Source organism: Penaeus japonicus, unplaced genomic scaffold (assembly GCF_977035675.1).
Source record: "Penaeus japonicus unplaced genomic scaffold, GWHDUDI00000001_assembly GWHDUDI00000010, whole genome shotgun sequence".
NCBI classification, from domain to species: domain Eukaryota; kingdom Metazoa; phylum Arthropoda; class Malacostraca; order Decapoda; family Penaeidae; genus Penaeus; species Penaeus japonicus.
In genome coordinates, this window is record NW_028234412.1 from 16,205,027 (window position 1) to 16,230,026 (window position 25,000).

At 32.2% G+C, this 25,000-nt stretch overlaps 1 protein-coding gene across 1 annotated transcript; it reads right to left on the reverse strand.

Annotated features, from left to right (window-relative positions):
• Positions 1-20,408: 20,408 nt before the first annotated feature.
• Positions 20,409-21,065, reverse strand: LOC147471132 (uncharacterized). The gene has a single exon (XM_086540336.1). It carries the CDS (start codon positions 21,063-21,065, stop codon positions 20,409-20,411), a length of 657 nt encoding a protein of 218 aa, XP_086396462.1.
• Positions 21,066-25,000: the final 3,935 nt, after the last annotated feature.

The following is a 25,000-nucleotide window of genomic DNA, read 5'->3' on the forward strand; positions in this document are numbered from 1 at the left end:
ATCATATATAAATATATGTATACTAATTTAGTGATATATATATTTATGGGATATATTTATATAGTGATAGTATATATTTGTTATATATATATATTTAGAAGTTATATAGAGGTTTTTTGGATAGAGGTTTATATTTGATGATTAGATATTGAAATATATTTGAGATTTATATTTTTATTGATTTATTAGATTTAGATATGTAGGAGTAGTATATGGAGATAGGTATAGATTGATATATATTTTTTATTAGATATTGTTATCGATAGATGTTTGTATATATAGTATACATGGATATATGAATAGATTTAGTTATGATATATATATTATATAGATGAGAGAGAGTTTTATGATATTTATTGAGAGATATGTATATACATATTTATATATATATACATTATATATACAGTTAATGTTATATATATTAGTGATATATATATAGTATACATATATATTTTTATATTTATATATATTATATATATATTTTTATTATTTAGATAGATATATAAATATAATTGTATATAGTAGAGGGAAATATATATATATTATATATATTTTGATATAGATATAGAGATATATTTTTTTAGATATATATATTTGTGGGGGATGTGTGGGTTGTGTGTGTAGTATAATATATATTTATAGATATATATATATATTAGAAATTTATATATATATATTTAGTGATATTTATATGTATATATACTATAGATATATAGACTATACATTTTTATACATTTTTATATTTATGTATATATATATATATATAGACATATATATATTTATGATTATATATATCATTTATATATTTTATTAGATATAATTAATATATTTACACACACTCACACACACCACACACACAACATAACACACACACACACCAAACAAACACAAACACCACACACACACACCACACACACAAAAACACACACACACACACTCACACACACATTTATATTTATATATATATATATTTATAGTATTTATTTATATAATATGATATATATTTATATATATATGTTTATCTATTATACATATACATATGTATATTTATATTATATATATATATATATTATATATATATATATATATTATATATATATATATATATGTGGGTGTGTGTGGTGTGTGTGTGTGTGTGTGTGTGTGTGTGTGTGTGTGTGTATGTGTGTGTGTGTGGGGTATGTGGTGTGTGTGTGTGTGTGTATATGAGAGTGTGTAAATAGATATATATTTATAGATATATATATATATATATATCTATATAAATAATATATACACACACACACCACGGTAGTATATATATATATAAATATATATATAAATATTTAATAAAAATATACCATATTTTAGGTATATACCTCTATATATATAAATATATATATCTTTTATATATTTATATATATATATATTATATATATATATATATGTATATTTATATATATATATATTATATATATATATATTTATATATATTTAGTCTATAATGTATATATATATATATTATAATATGTATAATATATATATATTTATATATATAGTATAGGTATATCTTATATATAATATATATATATGTATCTTATATATCTTATATATATAATATAATATTATCTATATATAACTATATCATATATTACTACATAATCTCTATATATATATAATATATATATATATATATATATATTATATATATATATTATATACCTAATAATCATAATCTCATCCGTCAAAAAGTTGTTATTTTGTATTGACTGAATCATTTTAAGAGCCTCAATCATATCAATGTATTTTGCATTTGACTGTGAAAAGATATTTCACAATTTGTAAAGATAGTTGTATTAGTTTTTTTTTTTCTTTTCCTTTTAAGAAGAAATGTTCGCTTGATGAACTATGGAGAGAAAGTTATTTATGTTAAAACGTATATCATTGTGTTTTTGTATCCTTTGTGGTCTTCATCTCTCCTCTTCTCTCTGCTAGCTTCCCTAAGCATATCTTTACTTTATCCCTTTCTTGCTCCCCTTCTCTCTGTCTATATTTGTGCATCTAAAACTCTCGTCTGTCTCTATCTTTGTCTCTTCCCTCTCGTCGTCTCTCTATGTTCGCTCTCTATACTCTCTATATTGTTTCTTTCTGTCTATCGCTGTTCCTTTCTCTCTCTCTCTCTCTCTCTCTCTCTCTCTCTCTTTCTTTCTCTCTACTTTCTCTCTCTCTCTCTCTCTCTTTTCTTTTTCTCTCTTTCTTCCTCTCTCCCTATCGTCTCTCTCTCTCTCTCGTCTCTTCTATCTCTCCCCCAGGAGGAATAAAAAAGGCAATGTCAGTGGACAAATGGAAATAACTTTATAAGTTATCTAGGGTATGTCTGGGCCATGAAATAGTAACAAGACGTATTTATACTCACTATCATTTTAATGAAGAGAAAGTATAGAACAGATATAGGCCGTTGTGGTTCCTAGCAGTTGAATTAGTTGGTGAGACTAAGCGCTTGTGACGCCTACCTCAGTTGTTAAAGGTAGAAAAAATGAGGACAATGATAACCTATAACTTTATCCATCTGCAAAGCATACATATCGTTCGTGCGCAATTGAGACTTCTTGTGGTGGTGCTAGTTAGTTTTATGGTACACTCGTACAGTACCATTAATAAATTAGGTACGATGAGCGGTACTTATTTCAATATTGCTCAGTACACGAAATAAATAAAAATCTGTAAATATGTAAATAAATTGGTATTCCTTATATTTTCTCTGTTAATTTTTTTCTAATTATAAAGTTAATGAGAAAGACATTAATTGTCAACAGCACGAGGACTATTTCGTTGGATTTCTGATATTATCACCGTGACCTCATTTCGTTTAGAAGTAGTTATTTATTTAGAACATGAAGTAATTAGTGTGGTGGCAAAATGCAATAATTGTATCGGATCTTCGGTGAGATCCTCATTGCATCAGTTGGGACTCAGGAAGTTTACCTGCATTGATATTTTGGATTTAACTATCTTAAAAAGAGTAAAGTCGTTTCCCCACACCTTATCATTTTTTCTCGGCTATCGATCGGAGAACTGAGCGAAACACTGGTTAATAATAAATAAATAAAGTAGAAATAATCAATTTACATACAAAGGGTGTATTTCATGTTGGCTTCATAAAGATCTTGACAAACATTGATACGTAACTTTACTAACCTCTCTCTATGCGGAAAGTCCCATGCAGACACCATGACCATTATTTGATTGGCAAAAATCATCAAGGAGACTTGATTCAAATTCTAAATGTGCTATCCCTGTTTCGCCCTCACCTGATGGAATTAACCATTTCCAAATAATCACTTTACTCGATTCCTTGGCGTTCATTTATGACACACAAGAGCGCACACATGCATATAACACACCAAAACACACTGTCGCTACACATTCACACACACACAAACACGACATAACACACACATCAAATCACACACACAACATACCACACAACGCACAACGATCACAACACACACACACACATCACACACAACACAGAACGAGAAGAAGGGAAATCATGACACAGACACACACACAAACAGACACTCACACACACTTATACACATCACACACTACAAACACGCTGAATACAGACACACACACTCAAACAGACACACACACAACAAACAACATGATACATATGTATATATATAGTATATATTTATATATATTTATCATTTATGATATGATATGTAGATTATTTATATTTATATAGTATATATATTATTAAACCTCTTCTCTTCCTCGTCTCTGTCTCCATCGTTGCCTCTTCGCTTTCTTGGTATTCAGAATGTCTCATATGCAATTATGGTTTCATTTTTTTGCGTCATAACGTCATCGCGTGTTGTTGTCCATCACTTTGATCGGAACCTCCGTTCCACTTCCTCGCTCCCCTCTCGCTCGGGGAGATGGATGGATCAGCTCGGGCACTGGCGAGGGGACCTGAAGGCGCGGAAGGGAGGAGAGGAAGGTGGAGGGAAAGGTTGGTGATAAGAGGGGTCATCGGAGAAAACGACACTCTGGGAAATGAAGTGGTTATGTGGGTGTTGGGTGTATTTGTCTATATAGATAGAAATATGATATATTTGTGAATAACTATATATATGTATATATTATATATATTTATTTATTATATGGTATTATTGTTATTATATATATATATCTGCATGTATATATATTTATGTAGTATATATATATATTTTTTATATATATATATATGAGTTATATTTACGGTATTATATACGTATTATATTTAGTATATGTATATAGTAGATATATTAGATTATATACCTTGACAGTACATGACATGTATTTATATTTATATAATATTAGTTATCTATATATATATATATATCTATATATATTATATTATATAATACACGATATATATTCATTTATTATATATATGATATATATAGATATATATATATATTTAATATTGTATATTTTATCATTATGTATTATATATATATACACTATGATATATAAATGAATAATATGTTTATAGATATTTATATATGGATATATATATTTCGAGATATTAGTATTATATGTATGTATATTATGATATATGTACATATATTTATTCTAGATACGATTTATATTCATTTTATATTTATGTTATATATACTATATCTATATATTATATATATACAGTATATAGTATTAATCTACCATATATATATAAATGAACTATATATGTATAAATTATATTATATGTATGTAAATATAATGATACAGTATATATATATATATTATATATTTATAATATATATTTATATATATATTTTTTATATACATAGTTTATTGATGCATGCATATTTATATATATATATATATAATATATATATATATTTATATATTTATATTTGAGTATTAGTGTAATATTTATATATACTATAGATTATATATATGCACACACACACACACACACACACACTCACCGCAGTAGTAGTAGTTTTTCAAGTGAAATAAGTTCTCCCTGGCTTCTCCTGCCAGCTGACGTCTATATTTCCATATTCATTCGAGTGTTTTCTCTTTCCGTCTCCTCCGTGAGAGAGTCTCCCCATGTTATTAGTCATTTCACCTCCACTCGATGTTATGCGATTTACGTGTTATAGATGCTAATATGACATGTTATTCATTTGTGTTTGCTTGTCTCATAGAGAGATCTTTATAAAGCGAGTTATTCCGTGAGATTAACCGTACTTAGGGTATGATATTGCGTGTTAGATTTCGAGATAGTACAGTATGCATTGTACTTAAAACCGTCACTTCGCCACCGGATTATGGCTGCGAGATCAAGTTTCTAGGCGCTAACACATATTCCACGCGAGGGAGACCATGTTGTCAATAGAGGAAAATATTGATGGTTAGTTTGTGAGAACGCTCTACTCCACATGTGCTATGTACATGATGTATTCTAGATCTTAGACCATACTCCTCAGAAAAAATTGTTTGGATGTATGTTTTGAAGGTCATTGATGTTTTTCTGGGAAGGGAACTCCCTTCGGTAGTTCGTAACCTGCAGAAACACCTCTCTTGACAAGCTTGAAGTTACTTATTCATTTCTGATTTCGTTTTAACAAGGTTTGGATTCGATGGAAGGGGATACCCCAGGGCGCAATGATTCATTATCAAGGAACCACCGCGCGAAGTCGAAGGTCCCCCCCTCCCCCCCCCCCCGCCCGCTCCAGCAAAGAGCAATTAGTTCTATTATGGCATGAACGGTAGTAGTAGATGATATATATACATATGTATACTCGGATTGTAATTGTCATATATGTAGACAGACAGTCACCACCTAAAACATCAGTATTGTATACATAATTTTATGTTAATATACATATATATTTATCTTTAAGATTATATATATCTATATATATATTATATGATTATGTTATATCTGTATATAGGTCTTTATATATATATATATATAGTGTCTTATAGTATATATATTATATCGGTACTGATTATATTTATAATTATATATATAATATATATGTATGTATGTTTATAAGGGATATATGGTCGTATATGAGATAGTCTTCGTTATATATATATAATATGTATTATATACTATATATTATTAGTATATATATACATACGTAATATATATATATAACGTTATATATATATATATATATTTTTTATATACATATATATATATATATATATTATATATATATGTATTTATATTTTTTATATATATATATTAATATATATATTTATATTTAGTTGTATATATGAGTTATATAGGTAGTTATATATTTTTTATTATATATTTATATATATTATATATATATGTATAGTATATATATGATATATTATGTATGTATGTGATATAGGGAAATAGGTATTATGTTATATATATATAGTATTATATATATATTATATTTATACAATATATTATACTTTATTTATATTTTACATATATATATAGTATATATAACATATATATATATATATAGTTATATTTATATAGATATGTGTGCTATACATATATAATGTTTGTATTACTATATATATATATATATATGTATTTTTACATATTATTTAAACATATTATTATATTATATATATTATTGTATTATTATAATATATTATAAATTGCATTATATACCTATATATATACATTTATATTGGTGTATCCCCAGATATATAGTAAATTATATTTTTTATATAGTATTATTATAGTACTATGATATATTATATATATTTATATTTTATAATATATATTATATATTGGTGTGTGAGTGTGTTTGGTGTGTGTTGTATACATATATTATATATTTATATATATATATATATATATATATATATATATATTATATATATATATTTTACATTAGACTTGTTATTAGTCATATATATAAATGACTGGTTTATATATATGTTATATATATTGTATACATATAGATTATTGTTAATATTTACTATAACTATATATATATATTTTAGTATTATATATACTTTTTATATCATTTATATAATATATATTATATATATATATATAATTTACACACACTCACACATACACACACACAACACACAGTACACACACGCACACACGTCACGACACACACACACACATGACACACACACACACACACACACACACACACACACACACACACACATATATAGATATTATATATTTTTATATTATATAATTCTATATTTATACATATGTAAATATAATTTCTGTATTATATATATCCGTTACTAGCATATTTATATTATATTATATTTATATATATTTTTATATATATATATATTATATTTATATATATATATATATATATATATATGTAGTTTTCTTGGTGTGTGTGTCGTGTGTGTGTGTGTGTGTGTTTTCGTGTGTGTCGTTCATATATGGTATATACATATTTTAGTTCTAGTATATATCTATTATTCCAACCTAACCTTTGTTGGCTTAATTACCATGTCTGTTTATGTATCAGTTTGGGTCTTTTAACAGTCTGTATACGTTTACGTATGAGAAATCAAGTTTTTAGTTTATGAAGGTCTTATACTTTTGAGGGGGCTTTTAATGTTCTGAAAAGTGGTTATAGTCTTTCTATTGAGGTTTTCTTATTTTATAGAAGGTTTTTGTACGCTGAGAGTAGGATTTTTATATTCATAAGTGCGTTTATCAGTTACGGATATAAGATGTATATATACATATATACTCGCATTGAAATGCATATATGTAGACACAGACACACACCAAAATATGTATGTATAATATATATGTATATAATATACATATATATTTTTTATATATATTATATATATAGTTTTATATCTTAGTTTTATATATATAGTGTTATTTAGGTAATATTTATAAATTATATTATATATATTTATATATATATGTATTATAAAAATATATTATATATATATGTTATGTATGTTGATATGGTATATAGGTGTGTTTTATATACCTTATATTATATATTTATAGTTTGACGTATATATATTGATTATAGTATATATATATATATATATATATATATAGTACATATATATATATATATATATACATATATATATATATTTAGTTATATATACTATATATTATATATATATTTTTTATATATATATATATATATATATATATTATTAGTTATATATGTATATATGCGTATATAGGTAAATATATTATATATATATTGAGTATATATATATATATATACTATATATATATATATATATATATATATATATGTAAGTATGTATATATGGATTTGTAAATATATTTATACTATATCTATATATATATATATTTTGATATATTATTTTATATATATATTACATATATATATACACTTATATATGTATATTATATATATATATTATATATATTATTTGTATATAATATATATATTATATATATATATATTATATGTATATAAATATATTTAATATATATTATACTATATATATATATATATATATTATATGTATATATCATGTAGATATATATATATATATATGTATACATAATATATTATTTATATAATATCTATATATGTGATATATATATATATTATATATATATATGTATTATATATAATATATATATCTATATATATATATATATATATATATATACCTATATCCATATATACATACATACTTATATATTATATATTTATATATTATATATTATATATATAATATAATATATTATATATACCTATGACACACCCAAACACACCACACACACAACACACACACACACACCACACACAACACACACACACATAAATTATATATATATATATATATATATAAATATATATATATATACATAAGTATATATATATTTATATATATATATTTATGTTATATATATAACATATACATATGTATATATATATATATATAATAATATATCTATCTTATATATATATATATATATTATATATATTATATATTATATATATATGTGGTGTGTGAGTGATGTGTGTGTGAGGTGTGTGGGTGAGTGTGTGTGTTGTGTGTGTCCGCGTGAGTGTATGGCGAGGTTGGGTTAGTAGTTTGAGAAGTGTTCATAAATGTATATACATATTTATGTATTATATATTTATTATTCCAACAAACTTTGTGGCTAATTCCAGGTCTTATTAATCAGATGGCGTCTATTAACAGTTCTGTAACGTAACTATTGAAAAGTTATTAAGTTTGAAGGACTCTTTAATAAGGGGGCTTAAGTTCTGAAAGTGTCTCGTCTTTATGCGGTATAAAGAATGATAAGTAATGAGTAAGAGATTTTTATATTCATAAGAGTTTACACCTTTTGTCGAAGTTTTACATCCCTTTTTTTAAAATAACTTTGTGCGGAAAATATTTCCCTCTCTTCCGAATTCTTTTCAAAGATAAAATTTCGTCGAAAAGGAGCTGACATAAACCACATTTCTTGTTATTGTCTCGAAAAAAAAAAATCTGAAAAGAATACGAGGGGTAAGTAATTACATAATTATCATGATGAGAAGAAAGACGAAAAGAAAATCAGCAAAAAATCTGGAGTTGAAAGTAAAAAAAAAAAAAAATTGGGAAGCTCAAAAAAAAAAAGAAAAAAAAAAAAAAAAGGAAAATACGTTTCCTTCCTGAGTTTTAAACTAATCACATAACTCATTTCTCCTCATGTCTGAAATGAGTAAATTCTCTATAGTGAACCGCTGACGTTCGTGCCACGGCGCTGACATTATGTGAATTACCTCCAGTCTTTCTTTTCCTGATGACGTCATGTCTCTTTCGGTCTTTCGTCTTTGTGAGCTGTGTTGTGGCTGTCCGGGAGCTTTGGCTTGCTGTTAACGAGAAGGAAATGGGCCTGATCAAGTAATTGTTATGATTCCTCTTCTGTCTTGTTTTAGCTCTTTCTTTCGCTCTCTACTGTCCAATTTGTTTATTTGTTTGCAAGTCTTATTTTCCCCTTTGACTTCTATTTCCCTCTTTCTTTCTATCTTTGTCTATTTCACTCTCTCTCACTCTCTCTCTCTCTCTCTCTCTCTCTCTCTCTCTCTCTCTCTCTCTCTCTCTCTCTCTCTCTCTCTCTCTCTCTCTCTCTCTCTCTCTATCTCTCTCTCTCCCTCTCTCTCTTTCTCTCAGGTAATCATTCTTAGGAATGAACAACTCTCTGTAAGCTTAAATACAACACATCCTGTTTTAAGAGAGAGAGAGAAAAAAAAAATATATATGTAAATTATTATACATTATATATATATATATATATATATATATTATATATAATATATATATATTATAGATTACATATATCTGTATATATATACATTATATATATAATATATATATATATATATTCTATATATATATATATATAATATATATATACATTTATAATATGTATATATATATATATATATATATATATATATATATGTATATATATCTATATATAATATATATATACATATACATCATAAAACTCATCACTCAAAAGTTTATTTCATATTGACTGAATCATTTTAAGGCTAATCATTATAAATGTATTTTGCAATTAGACTGTGAAAAGACATTTCACAATTTGTAAAGATAGTATTATTTCTTTTTCTTTCTCCTTTAAAGAGAAAGAAATGTTCGCTTGAGGAACGTGGAGAGAAATATTATGTTTAACTATATCATGTTTTATCCCTTTGTTCTGTATTCATCTCTCCTCTTCTCTCTTGCTAGCTTACATAAGCCATAACTTACTTTACCCTTTCTTTGCTCCCCCCAGCTCACTGATCTATATGTGGATCTTTAACTCTCTCTGTCTCTTTCTTTGTCTCTTCCTCTCTCCTTCTCTCTCTCTCTCTCTCTCTCCTCTCTATCTGTCTTTCTGTCTATCTATTGTCTTTCTCTCTCGCTCTCTCTCTCTCTCTCTCTCTCTCTCTCTCTCTCTCTTCTATCTCTCTCTTCTCTCTCTCTTTCTCTATCTCTCTTCCTCTCTCCCTATCTCTCTCTCTCTACTCTCTCTCTCTCTCTCTCCCAGAGGAATAAAATGGCAAGGTCAGTGACAAATGGAAACTAAACTTTATATGTTATTAGGGTATGCGGGGCATTGAAATATTAAAAGACGTATTTATACTCACTATCATTTGAGCAGAAGAAGAAAGATAACCCGAATAGGACCGTTAGGCCTAGCCAGTTTGAATTCCTTGGAGGACTAAGCGCTTTGGTGACGCTACCTCAGTGTTAAAGGTAGATTATTAGGACAATGATAACCTATAACTTTATCCATCTGCAAAGCCTACATACTCGTTGTGCGCAGAGATTCAGATGCTCGGTAGTTTATGGTTACACTCTAGTACCATTATACAATTAGTACCAGAGCGGAACCTTATTTAATTGCTAGTACGAAAAATAAATAAAAAACTAAATAAATACAGGTATTCTCTTATTTTTCTCTGTAATTAATTATAAAGTTAATGAAAGACATTAATGTCAACAGCACGTGACTAATTCAGGATTTTATGATAATTATCACGTGACCTCATTTCGTAGAAACATGAATAATTAGTGGGCCCACCGCCCACTCCCACTCCCCTCCCCCCACAGGCAAGCATTGTATCGGATCCTTCGGTTGATAGATCCTCATTGCATAGTTGAGGACTCAGGAAGTTAACCCTTGGATATTTAGGATTTAATTCTTAAAAAGAGTAAAGTCTTGTTTCCCCACACCTTATCAATTTTTTTTCTCGGCTTATCGTCGAGAAGAAACGCATGGAAACACTGTATAAATAAATAAATAAATAAATAAACAATTACAAACAAAGGGTTATTTCATGTTGCTTCATAACTGATCTTGAAAACATTGATATCGTAACTATTTACTAACCCTCTCTATGCGGATAAGTGCCCATGCAGCACCTTGACCATTATTTACAATTGCAAGAATCATTCATGGGGACTTGATTCAAATCTAATTGCTATTCCCTGTATTTCGGTCACCTGAGGGTTTAACATTTTCAATAATCAAAAACTCGTTTCCTGTGTTTCATTATGCACACACACACTCATGCATAGACACACACAAACACACACGCACACTTTTCACACACTAACAAACCACACACACACACACAACACAGACCACCACTACACATACACACAAACAACACACACAAACTACCACACACAATCCACAAACACACATCAGAAAAATCAGACACCACACACACACACATAAGACACCTGACCACACCACATTAACATACACACACTCACAAACACTACAGACACACACACACATACAGACACACACACTCAAACACACATAACATATGTTTATTTATATAGTATATATATATATTTCATTTTATATTTTTAGATATGAATATATATATTATTATATTTATATATATAAAATCTCTCTTCCTCTCTCTATCAAGCTTAATCTCACTATCTTTGTACTGAGAATGCTTCATATGCCAATTATGCGTTTTCAGCGATCATAAACGTCATCGCGTGTGTGTCATCGCTATGATCAGATCCTCGTCCAATTCCTCGCTCCTCTCGCCGGGGATGGATGGATCAGCGTCAACTGGCGTGGGGAATGAAGGCAGAGAAGGAGGAGGAGAGAGAGAGGAGGGAGGGTAAGGTGGAAGGAGGAGGACAGGTACATTTAGGTTGTGCGTTTAGAGGGGGGGTATCGGAGAGTGGGACTATGGGAAGGCAATTGTACTTGGGGGCGAGGGGGGTGTGCGCGGGGCGGTGGGTATGGGGAGTGATGAGAGAGTTTGAGGGAGTTTGTGGTCTAATATGAGAGTGTGGGTGTGTTTGTCGTGTGATTGGAGGTTTGTGTGTGTGTGTGTAGTGTTTGTGTTTGTGCTGGATTGCGGGGTGTGGTGTGTGGGTGATGTGTGTGTGTGTGGTATGTGATGTGTGTGTGTCGTTTGTGAGTAGGGTGAGTGATGTGTGTTGTGTGTGTGTGTGTGTTGTGTGTGTGTGTGTATGTATGTATGCCATGGGTGTGTGTGTGTTTGAGTGTGTGTGTGAGTCGCTGTTACGTGTTGTGTTTGTTGAGTGTGTGTTTATAAGTGTGTGATGGTAGTGAGTGAGGTTGTCTTTGTTGTGTGATGTGTGTGACGTGTGTGTGTGTGTGAGTGTGTGGAGTGTGTCGTGTGGTCTGTGTTATAGATTTGTATGTGAGGGTGCTGATGTGTGGTGAGAGGGTTGTGTGTGTCGTGTTAGGGAGAGATTGGGCTGTGTGAGCTGTGTGTGTTATGTGTGATGAGAGTGAAATTGTGTGGATGGTGAGGGGAGTGAGAGTGGGTGAGAGTGTGTGTGTGTGTGTGTGTTTTGTACACGATATAGAGTGTGTCTGTGAGTTTTTTGAGGAATTTAGAGGTATATTTTTATTGAGTGGATGTATATAGAAGTTTAAGTTTATATATTTATATATAGATTTTTATATATATATCATCTTTATTTATATATTATATCATTTATTTAACTTTACATGAATATATTACGATATATATATTTTATATAGATTTATATATATATATATATATATATATAATATATTTATATATTTATATATATATTTATGCACACACACACCACACACAGACACACTCACGCAGCAGTAGTTGTTTTTTCAACGTGAAATAAGTTCTCCTGGCCTCTCTACTGCCAGCTGACGCTTATATTTCCATATTCATTCGAGTGTTTTCTCTTTGGTTCCTCACCTCCCGTGAGAGAGTCTCCCCTTGTGAATTTTTAAAGGGTCCATTTCAACTCCAACGAGTAGGCATTTACGTGTTTTCTAGAGGCAATTTAGACATGCCCCGTTAATCATCGTCATTCTCATGTAGAGAGATAATTCTTGTTTTTTTTTTATCTTCGTTTTGATTGAGAGTTTATCTATTTCCGAAGATTAACCTTTTACGTAGGGCCGGCCTAATGATATTGGGGTTTGTTTAAGAGGTGGAGAATCTACTGCTATGATTTGTATATATGGATCTAAAGTCTTACTTCGACCACGGATTTAGGCGGCGAATCAAGGTGCTAGGCGCTTACACATATCCAACGCGAGGAGAACCAATGTTGGGAAATTGGGAGGAAAAATATGATGGATTTTTAACGCATCTTCTCTAACACGGCTATGTATGATGTATTCTGTTTCCTGTAGACCATATCCTCAGAAGATTGTTATTATGCTATGTTTTTGAATGGGCATTCTGTCCGTATCTAAGGGAACATCCTGCGGCCCGCGTTATCCCTGCAGAAACACCGCTTGATCATGATTGCGAAAGTATGAGGTGCTTTTGCGGATACGGTGTTATTGGTTGGATGATGGGGATCCACCTGGGCATTGGTTGTTCATAGGAACACGCGCCGTAGGTGATGTGCAAGACGTTAGTCGATGAGAATAGGTAGTGAGTTGGTTTGTTAGTGTGCAGCGCAGATTGGATGTTTGGGAAGTCCTCAGACAATCATAATTCTGAGGGTGGGAGAATTTTGTGTGGGTGTTGTGTCTGTCGTCGTGGGTGTGCTCGCTCAGTGTGTTTGTGTCGTGGTGTGTGTTTGTAGTGTGGTGTGAGGGAGTGAGGGTGTGTGTGGAGTAGTGTGTGTAGTGTGTGTGTGTTTGTTGTTGTGATTTTGTGTGTAGTGAGTGTGTGTGATGTGGGTGGGATGGTGAGTGTGGAGTGTGGGGGTGTCTCTGTAGGTATGTGTGTGAGTTTGTCGTGTGTGTGTGAGCAGTGTGTGTTTTATGTGTTGAGTGAGTGTGTTGTCGTGTGTGTGTGTGAGTGTTTGTGTTTGTGATGTGTGGTGTGTGTGTGAGCTGTCGTGAGAGATTGATTGAGAGTGTGTGGTGTTTATGGTGTCGGTGCGTTGTGAGTGGTGGGATTGGGGTGTGTGGGTTGTGTTAGTGTGTGAGTGTTTGTTTGAGTGTCTTTAGTGAAGTGTGATGTCTTGTTGTGAGTGGGTTGGGTGAGTGTGGGTTTGTGGTTGAGTGTGAGAGTGTGTGTGTGTGTGAAGGTGTGTGTGTGAGTGTGTGGTGTGTGTTATTGGGAGCTGTTTTTGTGTGTTAGAGAGTGGTGTGAGTAAGAGTGCTGTATGAGTATATATTGTGAGAGATTGTGTTTAGAGTGTGATATAGTGTGTGTTTGATTGTTTGTATCCATCTGTTTGTGAGGGGTTATATAATAGGTTATGTGTAGAGTGATTGAGTGTTTTTGTGAGAGTGTGATTGTGTGAGTGATGATAGATAGTTATGTTTTATAGTGGGGGTTTTGTGGGTATGAGAGTGGGTGGTGGGTGGGGTGGGGGGGTTGGTTGTCATTCTAGTGAGATTTAATGAGAAGTTTTGGTTTTATTTGGTTGTTAATTTTGTGATAGAGAGTGGCTTAGATTGATATTGTACTTATTCATTTATATACAGTATAATAAAGATGGATATTAGTTATATATATAGGATACAGATAATTATGTTTATTTATAATATATATATATTATATTTAGAGATTTATATATAGATTTATATTTTTATTAATATAGATATATATTTACACACACTCACACACACACCGCACACACACACCACATACACACACACACACAGCACACACACACACACAACACACACACCAACACAACACACACACACACACACACACACACTCCATTCTATTGTATATAGTGTTATATTAGATAATATATATTTTACAATATCGTATTTTTTATTATAGGCTTTTATTTATAACTATACATATGTAGAGCTTATATTTTTTTATATATATATATACTTATTTATAGTATATTTATTTATATATAATATATATTTTTTATGTGTCTGTGTTGTGTGTGTGTGACATGATGTGTGTGTGTGTTGTGTGTGTGTGTTCATATTTGTGATATTACATATTTTATATATTATTAATTTCTTTATTCAATACTAACTTGTTGGCAGGATTACCATGGTCGGTATTATTTGATGGGTCTAGGAACAGTCTGGAACGTACTTGAAATAGTTTTTAGTTTTGAAGGTCTTATACGCGTTTTGGGGGCTGATGTTCTGTATGTGTATAGTATTTCATTGAGTTGTAGAGTATTGCGGGGGGAGGAGTAAGAGATTTGTTTATAATGCAGGATGTCTATGATCATAGCGGGTGTAGAGTTGTTGATTTTCTTAGATACTCGAATTTATGCATTTTGTGATAAGTCATCACACATTTACTTTTGCGTGGGATACTGAGTGAGGTTGTGTTTGCATTGTGTGTGAGTGTGTGCGTGAGTGTGTCGTGTGAGAGTGTGTGTGAAAGTGAGGGTAGATAGGGAGGGTGTTAGTATTTAGAGTGTAGTGATTATGTATGTAGTTGATAGTGTGTGTAATATAGTTTATTTTAGGGAGGTAGGTTGAGTGGGTATGAGAGGTGTTTTTATTATTTTATTTTGTGAGAGATGTTTTTTTTAGTTATAGTATATTGGATTAGTTTGTTGTTATTTATACTGTATTGAGTGTTCAGAGATATACAGTAGTGATATCTATTTATATATATTTATGTATATTATATATATATTTTATATATATACTATATAGATAACATATATATATATTATATATGTTTATTTTATTTATATTTCTCTATATTATATATATATATTTATACACATGTATTATTATATATATATATATATATATATATATATATATATATATATATATATATATATTATTTATATTTATATAACTAATTATTATATATATATATATATATATATTATTAATATTATTCTGATATATATATACACACACACCATACATATATATATAATATACATTATTTACTATATATATATTTATATATATATATATCTTATATATATATATATATATATACATATATATATGCATAGTTATATAATTATATATCTATATATAAATATATATACATATATATATATATATTTTTTTTTTTTTTCTCTCTCTCTCTCTCTTTCTCGTTAAACAGGATGTGTTGTGTTTAAGCTTACAGAAAGTTGTTCATTACTAAGAATATATATACATACAGACACACACACACACACACACACACACACACACACACACACACACACACACACACACACACACACACACACATATACGATTAGATATATATATAATATATATCTATATATATATATTATATATATATATATAATATATATATACATTATATAGACTCCACACAGACATATATTAACACATATACATACACACACACACATACATATATATATATATATATATATCTATATATATATATATATATATATATATATACATATATATACATACATACACACACACACAGAGGGGGGGAGAGGGAGAGAGAGAATAAGATTGTGTGAGAGAGAGAGGGCGGGGGGGGGGGGAGGGAGGAGAGAATATGAGTGAGTGAGTGAGAGGAGATTGATTTGAGAAAGAGAGAGTGACATACTTTGTAATGAGCTTATGTTTTGATAACAGATCTTGGGAACTTATTGAATTTGAATACGCAAGGATGTGTTGAACTATTGAATTGTTGAATGATAGATTATGATGATGTTGATCGCAATACCAAAAATAATGATGATAATTATTATTTAAAGGAGAAAAATTATAATACTCGTACAGTAAGTATACAAATATAAGGATAAGTATTGGATACAAATATATTAGAATTGTTGAATATAACATGTATAAGAATTTTTTTCTCAAAAACGAATTATTATCATTATTATTATTTTAATCGAACTGAAAAATCAAGATACATTTTCTGTGTAATGTTCGGCTACTTTAATGAGAAATGTTACATTTCTAAAACATAACAAGAATTTTCCTTTCAACTAACAATTTGTAAAAAGAAAAATTCTTGATGGAAAAAAACATATAGATATCATTATTATTTTATACCATGCTCTTTTACTGTGAGGAGCAAGATTTCTGACACAAAATGAATGCTCAAAATTTAAATCAAGATTGGTCATGTAGTTCTAGAGAAGATATAGATATTCGCTTCTCAAACATATAGATTATGAGTTTCCAGATAGTTATAAAGAAGCAGATATATTCCAACTAAGCTTTGCTCGCCACAAACAACGCCACCCAACTGATTTGTCCTGTTTTCTGTTATTGCAATTGCACGGAAACTAATATAAACGTAAAATTAAGGCCCCATGAGCAAATACCCCTCATTTACCTAACGGTTAATCGAGGAAATACTCTTGCAAGAATCCCTTCATCGGAGGACCTTTCCTATTTAATATATTATCTTTCTTCTGGAACGTGGGGTCTAGCTACAACACTCAATTTTTTCGGAATGTGTACTACGGGCCGCCAGTTGATTTAATAGCTCTGTACTTATGCAATCACTAACGATACTAATGAGAATCACAGTGATCATAGCTGAACAGACTTCATTGTGACAAATGTAGATAAAGATATGAATGTAATATAAGGTAATTTGACAACGTATGAAGTGTACTCAACGAGTTACAATTAGATCTCCAACCTTACGCACTTCATCAAAATTATAACACATATGTACCACTTAAGAGCTGGTGATCCACTTGATATCCGTGACCGGTCGCTCATTACCAACATGGCCACGAAATTTAAAGCTGCCCGACACATTATCCTTTTATGTGTATATAAATCCCTCATGAATCACCAAAGGGCGGTAGATATAAGACTTCATCCGTTGGAAGTCCAGCTCGATGTTCGCTAAGTCTGGAGATAAAGACTTTTTTCTTTTTTCTTTTTTTTTCTTTTTTAATCTACGTGGCGTAATGTTAAGCAACAAAATATATTAGTATCAACTGTGATAGGCTTCTGCTGATGTTGATAATGACAATGATAATGATGATTATGATTATTATTATGACAATAATAATAAAAACAATAATAGTGATAATTATGTCAATAATAATGATAATGATAACAGGCACCATCTTCAACATAATGATAATATAAGCAGAGATACTGATGGCATAACTAATGGTAATTGAAATGAAAATTAAGAGAATTAAGATCCATCTATTAGATCATCATTGAATAATTGTAAAGCCGATCATAACAATAATACAAAAGGGATATCATTGTCATTGTTATTATCAATATGATTATCATTATCGTCAATATTATCATCATTATTAATATTTTCATCGTTATTGTCCTTATTATCATTATTATCATTATTATCATTATCATTATTATATCATCATCATCATTACTGTTATCATTATTAACAGTATCATTAGTGCTATTTTATCATTTGATTGCACTATAAGCATCTGCATTGGTCAGCAGATGTTAAATATACAACAGAGAGCAGAGAGCAAAAACAGAAAGAAAGATATAGATAGAAAAAAGGAATGAGGATAGAAAAAACAGATAGATAGAAAGATACATAGATATACTGAGAGATAGAAAAAAGAAATATAGATAGAAAGAAAGATAGACAAATAAATAGAAAGATACATAAATATACTGATAGATAAAAAGTAAAGAAATGTAGATAGAGAGATAGATAGATACAATTAAAAAAAAAAAACATTGCTAATCGTGCTTTTATAGAACTTTTTATTCATTATTGACCTTTTTTGAAAAATGGAAACCTCTTTTTCTATTCAGAGTCCACAGATAATTTATATTCCCCGTAGGTTCTCGAAATTAGATTACCTCCTTCTTTTGTGTATACTACAGTAAGTGTTTTGAAAGGGATAAGGGACATCGAGAGGGAGAGAGAGAGAGAGAGAGAGAGAGAGAGAGAGAGAGAGAGAGAGAGAGAGAGAGAGAGAGAGAGAGAGAGAGAGAGAGCGAGAGAGAGCGAGAGAGAGAGAGAGAGAGAGAGAGAGAGAGAGAGAGAGAGAGAGAGAGAGAGAGAGAGAGAGGTAGAGAGAGAGAGAGAGACTGACAGAGAGAGAGAGAGAGAAAGAGAGAGTGAAAGAGGGAGAGAGAGAAAGTGTGAGAGAAGACAGAGAGAAGAGAAGAGAGAGAGGAGAGAGAGAGAGAGAGAGAGAAGAGAGAGAGAGGGAGAGGGAGAGAGAGAGAGAGAGAAGAGAGAGAGAGAGAGAGAGAGAGAGAGAGAGAAAAGAGAAGAGAGAGAGAGAGAGAGAGAGAGAGAGAGAGAGAGAGAGAGAGAGAGAGAGAGAGAGAGAGAGAGAGAGAGAGAGAGAGAGAGAGGGAGAGAGAGAGACAGAGAGAGAGATAAGGAGAGAGACAGACAGAGAAGAAACAGAGACAAAGAGAGAGAAGAGAGAAAAGAGAGAGAAAGAGAGACAGAAGAGAGAGAGAGAGAGAGAGAGAGAGAGAGAGAGAGAGAGAGAGAGAGAGATAGAGAGATAGAGAGAGAGAAAGAGAGAAAGAGAGAGTGAAAGAGGGAGAGAGAGAAAGTGTGAGAATTATATGCATATCACCTTGTGCCGCCGAGTCGCGGACGACTCCTGGCGACTCTCGCGCAGAGTTTCCTCCATTCCTCCCGATTTTCCGCTTTCCTGATGATGTCCTCCAGCGTCAACCCAGCATCCTTCTTGACCTCGTCCATCCACCTAGTTTTCGGCCTGCCTCTGCCTCTATCGCCAGCCGTGATTCCGAGCACGATCGCCTTCTCCAAACGGTTAGCTTCTCTTAGTATGTGACAAAGGTAGTTCATCTTCTGCTTCGCAATCATGCCGTCTAGCGGTAGTGGGTCTCCCAGTGCTCTGAGGACGCCCTTGTTAGTTTCTTTCTTTGTCCATGATATACGTAGCATTCTCCTCCAGCACCACATTTCGAAAGCTTGGATTTTCTTTCTATCCGTCTTCGTTGTTGTCCATGTTTCGGAAGCATAAGTAGCAACTGGGAAGACCATGCATTGCACTATCTTTCGCTTAGTGGCTATTGAGATGTCATGATCTTTCCATATCGGATTGAGTTTTGTCATGGCTTGTCTGCCTAGTGTGAGTCTTCGTTTTATTTCTTGACTGCAATCGCCATTTTTTGTAATGGTGGATCCGAGAAAATTGAAAGACTCAACTATTTCCACGTCTTCTCCGTTTACCGCAAAGGAGTCGATTGCAGCTGTTGCCATTATTTTAGTTTTTTTGTATGTTGAGAGACAGTCCTGCTTTCCTGCTCTCTTCTTGTACTCGCTTGAGCATTTTTTCTAGGTCTGCTTCAGATTCCGCAAGAAGGGTGGTGTCGTCTGCGTATCTTAGGTTGCTGACTACCAATCCTCCAATCTTCGCTCCTTCCTCCGTGTCCTCGAGAGCCTTCCTCATGATCATCTCACTGTACAGATTGAACAGAGTTGGCGAAAGGATGCAGCCTTGTCTGACTCCTTTACCTATTTCAAACCAGGGCGTTTCCCCGCTGTCTGTTCTTACGCAGGCTCAATAATCCATATCAAATTGGCAATGTGGTCTGTGGTGCCCCTTCCTTTTCTGAATCCAGCTTGCTCTCTTGGCATTTGTTCGTTGAAGAAATCAGCTAGTCTCCTCTGAATTATTTTGAGCATGACCTTGCTGCTATGCGATATTAGAGCAATGGTTCTGTGGTTTTCGCATTTAAGTATGTCACCCTTTTTAGGAATTGGTATGTAAACTGACCGTTTCCAGTCTTCTGACCATTTCTTCTTCTCCCAAATGTTTTGACATATTCTTGTCAATGTCTTCATCCCATTTTCTCCGAGCTCCTTCCAAAATTCTATTGGGATGGAGCTTACTGGCAATCTCTTTTAGTGCCTCCTCCACTTCTCTATGCAAGATAGAAGGTTCTGGATCAATATCACTTATGTCAATCAAGTCTGATTCTGGCATGCCCACGTCTTTCTCATACAATTTCCTAGTGTACTCTTTCCATCTTTCTGACACTTATTCCTGTTCGCTAACTATCTCATTTTCTTCCTTAATGGCTTTGGATTGTTTTGCTGTGAATTTTCCTGCAAGTTCTCTTATTTTCTTGAACATGTTTCGGGATCTGCCAGTGTTGTTGCTTATTTCAATGTCTTGACAGATGTCACTGTAATATTTATTCTTGTCTTATGCATATATAAGATATTAATGACAGCAATAGATCCATATACAAATATATGAATTTTCGTACTCTAAACCAGCGAGGCAATCGCCGGGTCAGGTCAGGTCAACTTTGACTGATGGGTGGTTTGTACATGGTTGCCTTTCCAAGTACCTAGACCCACAAAATGACCTTAATATCCTCGACTGTCACACCCCACACATTCCAGACTACCTTCCCGCATAACCACCATTGGGGACGGCGGATGGGAGCCCCATCCATATAAGCAGAAAATCTGGAACGGGGCGAGAGAGAGAGAGAGATTGAGTCAGGTACGTCCAAGATGACAAATCCAAGATGGCGAACCACCACGAGAAGACTCCACGTGATCACCACGAGGTCCCGATTTTATTCTTATCCTCCACAAGGAAAACAAAGCTGACCTGAGACATCCAGCAAAGGTCAAGTTCTCAGTTTATCCGCTACGACTGTACAAGAATTGCCTCTATCAGACTACCTAACGCAATAGCAACTATAGCCCTACGCAACGCTCCAGCCACCACGCTACCAAGACTGATCTTGTGGCACCAACGTCTGTGAGAGAGAGAGAGAGAGAGAGAGAGAGAGGTGGGGTGGAGGGGTGAATATGATTCAGTCTTTATAATATTTCCCAATATCTTTAACCCAAAACTTGAACTAACACAAAAAAATATTGAAGGACGTCCAGCAAATTTTAAGAAGGAAAGCTTGATGAGAAAAGGATGTTATGATCACAATCGTCAGCTTCGATCTCTACACTTTCTTATCTATCTATTCCTGGTTATGCACCATATTAGGACGCTGTCACTATATCTCATCTAATTATCTTCACCAGACTCTCACTATTAACTAATTATCACCAACACGTTCGAGATGAAATCATTATCCTCATCAACTCGACATTAGGACACACTGGCCTTCCAAGTGCCTCTTCACCTCGATAAAACATGAGTATATCAAATTACTGAAAGAAATTGCAATATCAAAATACATTGAACAATAAGAAAGAAGGGGAATTCTGAAATCTACAGAAAAAGAAAGAAAAAAAGTAATAGCAAATCCAAGTACACATATGTATTTTCCGTATATAACTTCTCTCATGGAATATCAGAGATCGATTATCAATATTCATTTGTGAAGACATACATATACATATATATGAGTCGAGAAATCAAGAGAATTGAGAAATGAAGGGAAAGCGAGAGAGATGGATGAAAGGATAACATTGTGCTCAGTAACTGGAAGCACTATCTATTTATTACCTGATTTCTTTTCAGGAAAGCGAGTCTTTCAATGCAAATAATCTCTAGCTATAGAGAGGGAGAGAGAGGAGGATGGACGGTGGAAGAGAGAGAGAGAGAGAGAGAGAGAGAGAGAGAGAGAGAGAGAGAGAGAGAGAGAGAGAGAGAGAGAGAGAGAGAGAAAGAAAGAGAAAGAGAGAGAGTGAGAGTAAGAGAGTGAGCACGACACTCACACAGATAGAGAGAGAGAGTGAGAGAGTGAGAGTGAGCGAGACACACACACTCACACATACAGAGAGAGAGAGAGAGAGAGAGAGAGAGAGAGAGAGAGAGAGAGAGAGAGAGAGAGAGAGAGAGAGAGAGAGAGAGAGAGAGAAAGAGAGAGTGAGAGCGAACGAGACACACACACTCACAGAAAGAGAGAGAGAGAGAGAGAGAGAGAGAGAGAGAGAGAGAGAGAGAGAGAGAGAGAGAGAGAGAAAGAGAAAGAGAGAGAGAGTGAGTGAGAGTGAGAGCTAACGAGACATATAGACTCACATACACACACACACACACAGAGAGAGAGAGAGAGAGAGAGAGAGAGAGAGAGAGAGAGAGAGAGAGAGAGAGAGAGAGAGAGAGAGAGAGAGAGAGAGAGAGAGAGAGAGAGAGAGAGAGAGAGAGAGAGAGAGAGAGAAGAGAGCACACAGACACACAGAGTGAGAGAGAAAGAGAGAGAGAGAGAGAGAGAGAGAGAGAGAGAGAGAGAGAGAGAGAGAGAGAGAGAGAGAGAGAGAGAGAGAGAGAGGAGAAAAGCACACAGAGACACAGAGAGAGAGAGAGAGAGAGAGAGAGAGAGAGAGAGAGAGAGAGAGAGAGAGAGAGAGAGAGAGAGAGAGAGAGAGAGAGAGAGAGAGAGAGAGAGAGAAAGTAAGTGTGAAAGACAGATTTTCGGAATGAACGTCACTAAATCCCACAAATTTTAACACATATTTCATCCATGGCATTTCAATCACAAATTACAAAGAGAAAAGTTACCTAATTCAAAAAAACACATGCCCGAGAGTGGCAGTGCCAAACGCTCATCATGGCATCAAAATGACCAACAAAATCCAACACGTAAATTTATATGATAACAAAATGCCAGGGAAGGTTTTGAGAATTTCTAGACAAGATTTCGCTAACTGTTTCTGGCATCCGCTTCACAACTCGATTATAATGAAGCTCCTCTTCGTTTTCTCTGGCTGGTTGATAGGTTGGAAAACCTGGGTAATGATAGGGTGCTATGTATCATAATTTATTATGATACAGAGCACCATGCATACATACATAAATAAATTCTTTATTTACAATTTGCGAGAGATAATTCACGGATTAAAAGTGCTTTAGAGTTTGTGGATCAATATAATCAGTATTTAAAAAAAATAATAATAAATAAAGAAAATAAATAACATTCAATATATTTCAATAGAGGAAAAAAATAAAGGTTATTAATCAGTATCAGAGTCAATTCAAGTCAATTTGTAATTACGAAAAAGTAACAAAGATACAGAGATCATTTATCATTACTATTACTATTACCATTGTTTCCATTATTGTTGTTGTGATTGTTACTGTCTCTGCAATTGTTACTATCATTATCATTATCATCATCATTGGTAGGAACATAATATTCATCATCATCGTCACTATCCTACTCCTCCTTCTCTTTCTCCTTATTCTCCTCCTCCAGCTCCTTCTCCTCCTCCTCCTC

Coding starts and splice junctions, on each gene's coding strand:
- LOC147471132 (XM_086540336.1), bottom strand. CDS start 21,065: ATGGCAACAGCTGCAATCGACTCCTTTGCGGTAAACGGAGAAGACGTG.